Source organism: Bufo bufo, chromosome 3 (genome assembly GCF_905171765.1).
Source record: "Bufo bufo chromosome 3, aBufBuf1.1, whole genome shotgun sequence".
Lineage (NCBI taxonomy): Eukaryota > Metazoa > Chordata > Amphibia > Anura > Bufonidae > Bufo > Bufo bufo.
The window spans coordinates 156,119,846-156,133,108 of record NC_053391.1 but is presented as its reverse complement, the minus strand read 5'-3'; the positions used below and the strand labels follow the sequence as shown (position 1 = coordinate 156,133,108).

Genomic DNA, 13,263 nt, shown 5'->3' with positions numbered 1-13,263 from the left:
AGTGCCCAAACTGCAACCCAAAACCCACTTATTTATCGCAAAGTGCCAACATAGCAATTTAACCTGAATACTACAGTACAATACAGTATATCTTCCATGTACTTTATCAGTTAGCTATAATATCCTGCCTGCATTCAGTGCACTGCTTGTGCTGTTCATAGTGCACCCTGCTCTGATGAATGGTGGGAAAAGTCTAAGGCATATTAGTACACCATAGACTTATTCCAGGGTGCAGGTGCACACAGAGAGGGCTCTGAGTGCCGCCTCTGGCACCCCTGCCATAGGTTTGCCACCACTGATCTATTTCAAGCGTTTATTTCTTTTAATGTTGATGACTATGGCTTAATGAAAACCCAAAGTGAAAAAGTTTAATATTGTAGACTTGTGGTGTCAAACTCTAATCGGCTAATCAACATAAAACACCTGTGATGGTTTCCTAAGGCTAGTTTCACACTAGCGTTAGACATCTCTGTCAGGGAGCACCCTGCCAGAGATGTCTGGATCCGGCACTGCTAGACTCTACCGGATACCTGCGGGGCCCATTAACTTTAATGTAGACCGGCATTGATCTATCCGCAACCCGGCAAATATGCAGAGAATTGTGCAGCAGTTTTCTTCCAGACGATTCTCAGCATATTTGCTGGGTTGTGGCCGGATTGTCTCCAGTCACCTTTAGATATAATAAAGCCGGACAAGGACGCTTAAGATTCGGGCAATGCCGGAACAGCCTGCCTGATACTAAGCGCTCGTGGGAAACTAGCCTAAACCCTTAAATGGTCACTCAATATGGTTCATTAGGCTACACAATAATGGGGAAGACTGCTGACTTGACAGTTGTCCAGAAGACAGTCATTGATAACCTCCACAAGGAGGGTAAGCCACAGAAAGTAATTGCTGAAAAAGCTGGCTTATCACAGAGTTCTGTATCCAAGCATATTAATAGAAAGTTGAGTAGAAGGAAAACTTGGTAGAAAAAGGTGCACAAGCAACAGGGATAACTGCAGACTTGAAAGGACCATTCAAGAATTTAGGGGAGATTCACAAGGAGTGGACTGCGGCTGGAGTCAGTGCTTCAAGAGCTACCACATACAGACGTGCCCAGGACATGGGCTACAACTGTCGCATTCCTTGTTCCAAGCTTCTCATGGCCCAGAGAGCACATCAGAAGCATCTTACCTGGGCTGAGGAGAAAAAGGACTGGACTGTTGCTCAGTGGTCCAAAGTGATGTTTTCAGATGAAAATAAATTTGCATTTCATTTGGAAATCAAGGTCCCAGAGTCTGGAGGAAGAGTGGAGAGGCACACAATCCAAGTTGCTTGAGGTTCAGTGTGAAGTTTCCACAGTCAGTAATGGTTTGAGGAGCCATGACATCTGCTGGTGTTGGTCCACAGAGTTATATCAAGTCCAGAGTAATTGCAGCCACCTACCAGGAAATTTTAGAGAACTTCACTCTTCCCTCTGCTGACAAGCTTTATGGAGATGCTAATTTCATTTTCCAGCCGGACTTCGCACCTGCCCACACTTCCAAAAGTAATGAATACCTGGTTTAATAACCACAGTATCACTGTGCTTGATTGGCCAGCAAACTCGCCTGACCTACACCCCATAGAGAATCTGAGTTTTTTTTAAGAGGAAGATAGAAAACACCAGACCCAACAATATTTTTGTATTAAAAATAATTTTTAATTGGTCTTATACAGGTATAATATTCACATTTTCCGAGATACTGACTTTTGGGTTTTCATTAGCTGTAAGCCATATTCATCAACATTAAAAGAAATAAATGCTTGAAATAGATCACTCTGTGTGTAATGAATCTATATGAGTTTCACTTTTTGAATTGAATTACTGAAATAAATTAACTTTTCCATTATATTTTAATTTATTGAGCTGTACCTGTAGAGGGAGATTTATCATAACTGGTATAAAGGGAAACTGGCTTAGTTGCCCAGACCAACCAGTCAGAGCTCCTTTGGAAAATGAAAGGTGGAATTTGATTGGTTGCACCAGGTATCAAATTATCGATACCCAATCGATACTTTTAGACCCGGTCGATTCGATAAGCGTGATTTGCCATTTTCCGATACTAAGCTACACTACTGCCCAGCCTAGTATGTGTTAGAGATCATGGCATGCGTCGCTCTCAGCACGCGTCATGTTCTCCTCAGCAGCACAGTGGAACGGAGGCAGTCCTATCCCCAAACCCCCCCCCCCCCCCCCGCCGGGACGTGGCTGCTACTGCCATCAATGACAATAGCAGTCAGGAGGAGGGGAGGGACTGTGCCCACTGCACCACCAATGAATATAATTAACCCATAAATACAAATGTAGGTGGCGGGTGCCGGCCGCATCACATACTCGGCCTCTATGCTCTATGACGGGGCACAATGATCTGCCGAACTGCTTCTAATAACCCCTCATGTGCCGCACCTTAGGGTTTAATGGACAGGGATTTCAGCGCCCTGTCATAGAGTCCAGGTATGTGATATGGCTGGCACCTGCCACCTACATTTGTATTTAGTGATAAATTATATTCATTGGTGGCGCAGTGCACACACCATAGTATTATAATCATTAGTGGCGCAGTGCGCCCAACCCAGTATTATATTCATTGTTGGCAGTGGCTACAGGCGCACCCCCTCAGTATTATTCATTGGTGGCAATGGCTGCTTCCTAGTGAAATCGCTGGGCTCCAATCTGTTACCATGGCAGCCAGGACGCTACTGAAGCCTTGGCTGCCATGGTAAGCTCCCTGCTGCTGTGTGCACAAATCCCAGGACAGCAGGGACAGTGTAAAGTTCTATTCATCCAAATGGATCTCTAAACAGATTTTTTTTTAAAAAACACGCCATTTGCATTTTTTAAATAACCTTGTCCCCCCAAAAAATATGTTCTATTATAGACCAAACCTTCCATAAAATGGAGAATGCACACAGCTTTTTTTTTTTTCGTGTGGTATTGAATGGTATCGAGTAAATTTTGTTATTGTGACAACCCTATGCATAGTATGACCTGCATATGGGATGCTAGGTGCAGGATCTGTACACAGAGGTTCCGTGGTTTAAAAAAAGGGAACTATCTTTTATTCAGAAAAAGGAAGTTGGAGAAATTGGCCATTCTACAATACATTCATATGTTCTCTCTTTCGAAAGAATGGGGAAGGGATATATTAGACATCTTAGAGTATTGATGAATCACATCCTATCAGTCATTATTGAAACCTTTTAGACAGTTGCACCCAATAAGCCTAGGTACGCCCACGTAAACGTGAAATAACTTAGGCTACTTTCACACTGCCGTTTCAGGGTCCGCCTGTGAGATCCGTTTCAAGGCTCTCACAAGGGGCCCCAAACGAATCAGTTTAGCCCCAATGCATTCTGAATGGATAAAGATCCGTTCAGAATGCATCAATTTGGCTCCGTTCCGCCTGGCGATGCGGAGCCAAGCGGATCCGTCCTGACTTACAATGTAAGTCAATGGGGACGGATCCGTTTACATTGACACAATATTGGTGCAATTGTAAACGGATCCGTCCCCCATTGACTTTCAATGTAAAGTCAGGACGGATCCGTTTGACTTACACTTAGACTTAGACTTTTTTTGACTAAGTTATGCAGACGGATCAGTACTGATCGGATACCGTCGTTTGAATTTATAGGTGCGGATCCGTCTGTGCAGATACCAGACGGATCCGCACCTAACGCAGGTGTGAAAGTAGTTTGTTTAAAGTTTGTCATGAGGCAGTAACATGGCAAACAAGGTTCCTCTAAAGGGGTGAAAGCAGTGGGTGTAGCCTTTCAACCTGGTTGAGCTCTCTGCAAGACTGACTGGATGAGAGCTGCTGACAGGTTGAATGTCCAATTCATAAAGGTGAACAGAAACCCTTATTTCTGCCTCCATGTAGAGTCACTGCCTCATAACAGTAGCATTTTTAAATGGAGTCTGTAAGCAGTTTAGATCAAGCAAAATTGCTGATGGCACTAGATATTTTATAGTGAAAGCAGTTGCCCCAAGATATTAAGATATTCCTTATCCACAGAATATGTAATAAGTAGAGATCTAGGTTACTGTCAGAGACAGTCGAGCACTGTATTTGACTATAAACAGTACAGAGTATGTATAGAATGGCAGCAGGCCATTCACCATAATAGAGATCTATTATGATGCATCGGATTCTGATGGGCTGCCCGCTGAGCTGTACCTCATGCACAGCTTAGTAGGCAGCTTATACCATAACAGGAAGCTACAGCATGCCTAGGCTGTCATGGTAAGCGATCGGAACCCCACAATTTCACTTAGGGGGTTCTGATCGGAAGGCAGAGGGAGTTGTATACCTCTGCCTAACCGCTATGAACACAATCGCTTTTAAATACAGCATCTGAGGGGTTAAATGGCCAGTTTTTGTGTCGTTGCTGATCCCAATCATTGCGGCCTGGTGTATTATACAGCCGGCACAAGCCTCATATGGAACTGGCTCAGTGCAGCAGCCAGCTCCATACAGTCCCTTGCGCATAATGCTGTACATGTACGGCATTATGTGTTAAGGGGTTGAGAATAGACCCAGTCAGTTTTCTTTTCTTATTAGGGGGAAGGTGGGGGTTCTTGTTTTCATCTGGCTGCAACATAGATTGGTAAAATGTACATAAAATATTGTATACTAACAGCCACTGAATTGTCAATGTCTGTTATGAAAATACTTAGAGGTGGTTCCTTTTTTCCTTTTTTCTTTTTTTTGGAGGGTGGGGGTTGTTCACTTATCCAAAGTGCCAAATAGCCAGCCCACAACCAGGAACCGGGGGCACAGAGAATGTAAAACACAACCAGAAAGCAAATGTAGAAAAGTCCACTTGCAGTAAAAACATCCCAGATTTCTTAAAGCATGTTGTTCACCTGTTTTCCAGTCCCTGTATGTTAGCTTCTGTATGGATGGGGTCATGTGTGCCCCTGCAGCCAATCACTAGCCTCAGCGATAACATGTCTCCAAGTGGTATGTGAACCAGCAGTGACATGTTGTTTGGGGACACATCACCGCTGAGACCATTCACTGGTGGAAGCAGCGCACGTGACCCTGTGCTTCTGAAAGTTGACAGATGGGGAAGACCAGTGAAGATAGCCAGAATGGAGTGGCAGGGAGCAGATAAGTATGGATTCTACCACAGGTACAGCAGCTGGGGTGCAGATTTAAAAGGAAAAAAAAAGAAGCAGGACAACCCCTTTTTGTGGTGATTATGCATCCTTGTCCCAGATTATTTAGCAGTTGATTTCAATATTAATATATTTAATTTATCTTTATGGTGGTCAAAGCTCCCAATCCACTAAACATACAAAACGCTTTAAAGATCACATGCTAGCAGTCTGCAGCCACCACTACATGGCGCCTCCTCCATACTATTTATATATCAATTATATCCGAGTGTATACAGGAATCTCCAGAGCTCCCTCTGGTGGTGACTCTGACTTCAGTAGTAACTCCAGTGTTTTTGATATAGTTTATAGTCTGCCTCATCCTACAATTTTACGGTACCTTATAAAATACTCCAGAAGTTGTTCCATGAATGGTGTAGCTGTATATATATATACAGGGAGTGCAGAATTATTAGGCAAGTTGTATTTTTGAGGATTAATTTTATTATTGAACAGCAACCATGTTCTCAATGAACCCAAAAAACTCATTAATATCAAAGCTGAATATTTTTGGAAGTAGTTTTTAGTTTGTTTTTAGTTTTAGCTATTTTAGGAAGATATCTGTGTGTGCAGGTGACTATTACTGTGCATAATTATTAGGCAACTTAACAAAAAACAAATATATACCCATTTCAATTATTTATTTTTACCAGTGAAACCAATATAACATCTCAACATTCACAAATATACATTTCTGACATTCAAAAACAAATCTGTGACCAATATAGCCACCTTTCTTTGCAAGGACACTCAAAAGCCTGCCATCCATGGATTCTGTCAGTGTTTTGATCTGTTCACCATCAACATTGCGTGCAGCAGCAACCACAGCCTCCCAGACACTGTTCAGAGAGGTGTACTATTTTCCCTCCTTGTAAATCTCACATTTGATGATGGACCACAGGTTCTCAATGGGGTTCAGATCAGGTGAACAAGGAGGCCATGTCATTAGATTTTCTTCTTTTATACCCTTTCTTGCCAGCCACGCTGTGGAGTACTTGGACGCGTGTGATGGAGCATTGTCCTGCATGAAAATCATGTTTTTCTTGAAGGATGCAGACTTCTTCCTGTACCACTGCTTGAAGAAGGTGTCTTCCAGAAACTGGCAGTAGGACTGGGAGTTGAGCTTGACTCCATCCTCAACCCGAAAAGGCCCCACAAGCTCATCTTTGATGATACCAGCCCAAACCAGTACTCCACCTCCACCTTGCTGGCGTCTGAGTCGGACTGGAGCTCTCTGCCCTTTACTAATCCAGCCACGGGCCCATCCATCTGGCCCATCAAGACTCACTCATTTCATCAGTCCATAAAACCTTAGAAAAATCAGTCTTGACGTTTCAGCTTGTGTGTCTTGTTCAGTGGTGGTCGTCTTTCAGCCTTTCTTACCTTGGCCATGTCTCTGAGTATTGCACACCTTGTGCTTTTGGGCACTCCAGTGATGTTGCAGCTCTGAAATATGGCCAAACTGGTGGCAAGTGGCATCTTGGCAGCTGCACGCTTGACTTTTCTCAGTTCATGGGCAGTTATTTTGCGCCTTGGTTTTTCCACACGCTTCTTGCGACCCTGTTGACTATTTTGAATGAAACGCTTGATTGTTCGATGATCACGCTTCAGAAGCTTTGCAATTTTAAGAGTGCTGCATCCCTCTGCAAGATATCTCACTATTTTTGACTTTTCTGAGCCTGTCAAGTCCTTCTTTTGACCCATTTTGCCAAAGGAAAGGAAGTTGCCTAATAATTATGCACACCTAATATAGGGTGTTGATGTCATTAGACCACACCCCTTCTCATTACAGAGATGCACATCACCTAATATGCTTAATTGGTAGTAGGCTTTCGAGCCTATACAGCTTGGAGTAAGACAACATGCATAAAGAGGATGATGTGGTCAAAATACTCATTTGCCTAATAATTCTGTACAGGGTGTATATATATAACAATGTAGTGCTCTGTCGATGTGAGGCTGATGTTTGCAAAAATTCTTAGGAAAAAGTGTGAGCTTCTGACATATTAACTATGCAGATATAAGTTGGATGTATGTGCAAACTCTTTATTTACCTCTCTTTTTTTTGATGACTGCAATAGGTAACTTTATGGAAGACACATTACCTGAGGCGGACCTATACATCCTCTCAAGAGTATTGCATGATTTGCCTGAAGGGAAATTAAACCATCTTTTAAAGAAGGTCTCTGAAGCTTGCTGTCCAGGTAAAGGCACGCCAGCAAGCAGAGGAGGTGCAATAAAAGTATGCTGAACTATAAAGATGTTTCCTGACTTCTCTCTGGCTTTCTTTAGGGAGGAGTGCCTTACTTGTTGCAGAGATTGTCCTTGATGAGGATAAAAAGGAATCAAGAGGTCTGCTGCAGTCTCTTAGTATGAGTGAGGGCAAGCAAAGAAGTGGCACAGAATACAAGAAGCTGCTGGAAAATCATGGATTTAATAGTGTGCAAATTAAGAGCACTGGAAATTTACTAGATGCAATCTTAGCTGTAAAAAGATAATTACCTGTTGAATACATGCATTGATGAATTGTCAGCTATGATATTTCACATAACTGGAATATTTGTGCTGGTCTGATTCATGTATTTTATTCAGTACTTGATTTTTGTAAAAGTTTTAATATTTGTATCTGCATATAGAGTACATAAAAAAACTTCTGCATTAATGTCAGATAGTTTTACATGCTACGGACACCTTTGACATGGAAAAAAATCATTGTAATTTACGTACTGTATGTTAGCCATTGCCATGAGTAAATAAAAAAAATGGGCCTATGTTTTTGACTGCAATCTTTATTTTGTTATTAATTTACCAAACTCCAATATACAGTTTAAAACCTGCTCCTGACTACAAATTTTTCTCATATGGGCTCGTCCCTCAAAGTAATACATGCTGGATCTGTGTGTCCAGGATTCTGATGCCTTCCCCCTGCAAACTCCCTTGTTTGTGTACCATCCTCATATTCAGTCTGCATGAGGTGCCCTTCTTATCCCCCCCCCCCCCCCCCACACACATACACACACACACACACACACACACACATTATAACTTCCTGCTGGCAAATCAGGAGATGAGCGCAGGCATAATTACCGGTATGTCTAGCAGTACTGCCAAACAGCTAGGTAAAGGGCTTACATACTCTGCAGAAGCAAAATGGTGCTAGGGCATGTTAAATGAGGTTTATTTACCAGGTTAATCAATATTGCATTTAGGAAACAAATGAACAATAAAAAAAAAACTGTACAATGGTGTCCATATCCTTAAAGGGGTTGTCCAAGTTATTTTTGTTTTGTTCCTGGTATGTTTCTAACTAACCAAATGTAAGGGGTTTTAAAGAGTAACTAAACTTTTGTATACATTTTTGTTAACGTGGCCCTAATGACACTTTTTTGTAATATACTTTTATTAATGGTTTTTGTATTCTTATTGCACTTTTCCCTCCCTAAAGCGCATGTTTCGCTGTGGGATTAAAATCTACTTTTCAGTACACCGCTGACTTGTGCTATGCCCGGATTAGTGGAGCGGGTCCTGCTTTGCTAAGCTAAGAGCTTACATTAAGTACATTACAAAAAGTGTTATTAGAGCATTAGGGACATTTTAACAAAAATTTATACAAAAGTTGAGTTACTCTTTAAGTTCACTTCCTTCATCTACTGTGGCTCTGTTCTCCTAGTTAGCTGAGTGTCACATGATCAGTGATGTCAGCTTCTTTCCCTGCTCTGATGACGTTTGGTGCACAAGCCTGAGGGAGCAGGAGGAGCAGTTCTGCACAGAACATCAATGTGAAGGCTGTGCTGGTTGGAGTAACAAGCCACACCCCCTGCACTGTCAATCTACTGGTTGAGCTGTCTGTCCTGTGTCTCTCCTCCCACTGGATTCTTCAGCAGAGTTTAATCACTTCTACTATAAGCTGCACAGAAAGCTGAACTTTTTAAACCAGCACCTGGATCTGAATTCTTCTGTAATTGTAAGTACCGGTAATTAAAAATGTATTATTCACTTAAATATAACTATATAACACCACCTGCTGTTTGTTTTATTTCTTATTTCTCTGTCCACCTCGCTGAGGTAGACACACATCTTCTGTTCTATTATTAAACTGCCTCCTGAGTTGTGATGGGAAGACATCTTCAGCAGAAAGGACACACCCCTCGAGTTGCCACTTTTATATAAATCTAACAAATCAACTGGAGCAATGAATGGGGGGATCTATGTGAGGTACAGGGTCGGGCTTTGTTAGAAAGAGCTTGCCATGCACTATATGATGTCTAATTTTAATTTTTTACATTAATCATGTAGTAACACCTTTTAACCCCTTCCCGACCTTTGACGCACTGTTACGTCATGGGAACCACTGAGTTCCCGCAATTTGACGTAATAGTACGTCATAGAGATCGCGCGGGCACCGGAGCGGTGCACGCGCAATCACTGCAGGGGCCCGGCAGTCCGTGGTAGCCGGGCCCCTGCTGTATCCGCCGGCATCGCTGTAAAAGCCGATGCCGGCGTTTTAACCCCTTTTATGCCGCGGTCCGCGCTGTCTCCTAGGCAACCTGTTAGTGTATGACTCGGTGTCATACACTAACAGGCAATGCATTACAATACGAGCCACACAAGAAAGGCAGCAGGAAATTAGGGAGATTAACAAGTGGCTCAAGAAATGGTGTAGGAAGGAGGGGTTTGGGTTCCTGGAGAATTGGGCCGACTTTTCTATCGGCTACAGGCTCTATCGTAGGGACGGGCTGCACCTCAATGGGGAAGGGGCAGCTGTGTTGGGGGAGAAGATGGCTAGAAGGTTGGAGGAGTGTTTAAACTAGGGACTGGGGGGAGGAAAATTACATTATAGGAGGGGAAGATAGGGCAGATAGAGACAGGGGGCAATGTAGTGGGAATGGGGAAGGAATGGAAGGAGGGACTAGAACAGTTCAGAAGGAAAGGTGTAGGGTAAAAAATATACATAAACCTCTCAAATGTATGTATACTAATGCCAGAAGCCTGACTAATAAAACTGGTGAACTGGAATTAGTGATGTGTGAGGAGGACTATGACATAGTGGGAATAACTGAGACATGGCTGGATGATAGCTATGACTGGGCGGTTAATGTACAAGGTTACAGGTTACAGTCTGTTTAGAAAGGATCGTCAAAACCGGAGAGGGGGAGGGGTTTGCCTTTATGTAAAGTCTTGTCTAAAGCCCACACTCCGGGAAGATATAAGTGAGGGACATGAACATGTGGAATCACTGTGGGTAGAGATACATGGAGCTAAAAACAACAATAAATTACTAATAGGAGTTGACTATAAACCACCTAATATACCAGAGTCCACAGAAAATCTACTACTAAATGAGATAGACGAGGCGGCAAATCATAATGAGGGTTATTATGGGGGACTTCAACTACCCAGATATAGACTGGGAAACTGAAACTTGTATATCTCATAAGGGAAACAGGTTCTTGGCAATAACCAAAGACAATTAACTCTCCCAACTGTTTCAGGACCCGACTAGAGGGACGGCCATACTAGACTTAGTATTAACCAATAGGCCTGACAGAACAACAGACGTGCAGGTTGGGGGACACCTGGGAAATAGTGACCATAAAGTAATAACCTTCCAATTATCATTCAAAAGAGCGCTTCTTCAGGGAGGAACAAAAATACCAAACTTCAAAAAAGCTAAATTTAGCCAACTAAGAGAGGCCATAGGCCTAACTGGGACAAAGTCCTCAAAAATAAAAATACAGCCACAAAGTGGGATATCTTTAAAAACATCCTAAACTCTAATTGTGAGAGGTACATACCGTATGGAAATAAAAGGTTAAGGAACAAAAAGAAACCAATGTGGATAAACAGAAATGTAAAGAAAGCAATAAATGACAAAAAGAAAGCATATAAATCACTAAAACAGGAGGGTAGCACGGAAGCACTGAAAAACTATAAGGAAAAAAATAGAACATGTAAAAAACAATCAAAAGCAGCCAAACTAGAGACCGAGAGATTAATTGCCAAAGAGAGTAAAACTAACCCTAAAATGTTCTTAAATTATATAAATGTTAAAAAGTATTAATCTGAAGGTGTCGGCCCTTTAAAGAGTAATGAGGGGGGAGTCGCAGAGAGCGACGAGGAGAAAGCAAAGCTGTTAAATATTTTTTTCTCCAATGTATTCACTGAGGAAAATAAACTGTCAGATGACATGCAGAATGTAAAAATAAATTCCCCATTAAAAGTGTCCTGTCTGACCCAGGAAGAAGTACATCAGCGACTTAAAAAGATTAAAATAGACAAATCGCCAGGACCGGATGGCATACACCCCCGTATCCTAAGGGAATTAAGTAATGTCATAGCCAGACCCTTATTTCTGATATTTGCAGACTCTATACTGACAGGGAATGTCCCACAGGATTGGCGCATGGCAAATGTGGTGCCAATATTCAAAAAGGGTCCAAAAACAGAGCCTGGAAACTATAGGCCGGTAAGTTTAACATCTGTTGTGGGTAAACTGTTTGAAGGTTTTCTAAGAGATGCTAAAGCATTTGACACTGTACCACATAAAAGGTTAGTATATAAAATGAGAATGCTCGGACTGGGAGAAAACGTCTGTATGTGGGTAAGTAACTGGCTCAATGATAGAAAACAGAGGGTGGTTATTAACGGTACACACTCAGATTAGGTCACTGTCACTAGTGGGTTACCTCAGGGGTCAGTATTGGGCCCTATTCTCTTTAATCGCAGGTTTTTTTCTCCCAGGCTGTGAGCTCTGCGCTTCGATTGGCCAGCACTACAGCCTAGGAGAAGGAGACGCCCGCAGAACAAGGGCAGACTCCGCCTACTATAACCAAGTCCCCGAACATACCGGAAGACATAACGGGAGAACGGAGCGGCTCCCAGGGATAATAGTAAGTGCAGTGAGATCCCTGGGCGCCGCTGTATATGTCATGATACTTAGTTCACAATGTCAGGATCGGTGAAAGGTCCTCTTTTAACACTGACAAATGTAAAGTTATGCACATGGGAAGGAATAGTGCAAGTCACCCGTACATACTAAATGGTAAAACACTCGGTAACACTGACATGGAAAAGGATCTAGGAATTTTAATAAACCGCAAACTAAGCTGCAAAAAACAGTGTCCGGCAGCTGCTGCCAAGGCCAATAAGATAACGGGTTGCATCAGAAGGGGCATAGATGCCCGTGATAAGAACATAGTCCTACCACCTTAAAAATCGCTAGTCAGACCACACATGGAGTACTGTGTACAGTTCTGGGCTCATGTAAACAAGGCAGACATAGCAGAGCTGGAGAAGGTCCAGAGGAGGGCAACTAAAGTAATAACTGGAATGGGGCAACTACAGTACCCTGAAAGATTATCAAAATTAGGGTTATTCACTTTAGAAAAAGGACGACTAAGGGGAGATCTAATTAATATGTATAAATATATCAGGGGTCAGTACAGAGATCTAGCCCATCATCTATTTATCCCCGTGACTGTGACGAGGGGACATCCTCTGCGTCTGGAGGAAAGGTTTGTACACAAACATAGAAAAGGATTCTTTACGGTAAGAGCAGTGAGACTATGGAACTCTCTGCCTGAGGAGGTGGTGATGGTGAGTACAATAAAGGAATTCAAGAGGGGCCTGGATGTACAGTCAGGTCCATAAATATTGGGAAATCGACACAATTCTACCATTTTTGGCTCTATACACCACCACAATGGATTTGAAATGAAACGAGCAAGATGTGCTTTAACTGCAGACTGTCAGCTTTAATTTAAGGGTATTTACTTCCAAATCAGGTGAACGGTGTAGGAATTACAACAGTTTGCAAATGTGCCTCCCACTTGTTAAGGAACCAAAAGTAATGGGACAGAATAATAATCATAAATCAAACTTTCACTTTTTAATACTTGGTTGCAAATCCTTTGCAGTCAATTACAGCCTGAAGTTTGGAACGCATAGACATCACCAGATGCTAGGTTTCATCCCTGGTGATGCTCTGCCAGGCCTCTACTGCAACTGTCTTCAGTTCCTGCTTGTTCTTGGGGCATTTTCCCTTCAGTTTTGTCTTCAGCAAGTGAAATGCATGCTCA

General features: G+C 42.4%; 1 protein-coding gene across 3 annotated transcripts in view; it reads left to right on the top strand.

The window, feature by feature from the left end:
* ASMTL (acetylserotonin O-methyltransferase like) overlaps positions 1 to 7,958 on the top strand; it is a 101,451-nt gene extending 93,493 nt beyond the window's left edge. For all 3 annotated transcript variants that reach the window (XM_040423720.1, XM_040423719.1, XM_040423721.1), the window contains exons 13-14: positions 7,267 to 7,389; positions 7,478 to 7,958. In XM_040423720.1, the coding sequence (XP_040279654.1) occupies positions 7,267 to 7,389; positions 7,478 to 7,683 (329 nt within the window). In that variant the 3' untranslated portion in view covers positions 7,684 to 7,958. The remainder of the gene's footprint in view (positions 1 to 7,266; positions 7,390 to 7,477) is intronic.
* The last annotated feature ends 5,305 nt before the right edge of the window (positions 7,959 to 13,263 follow it).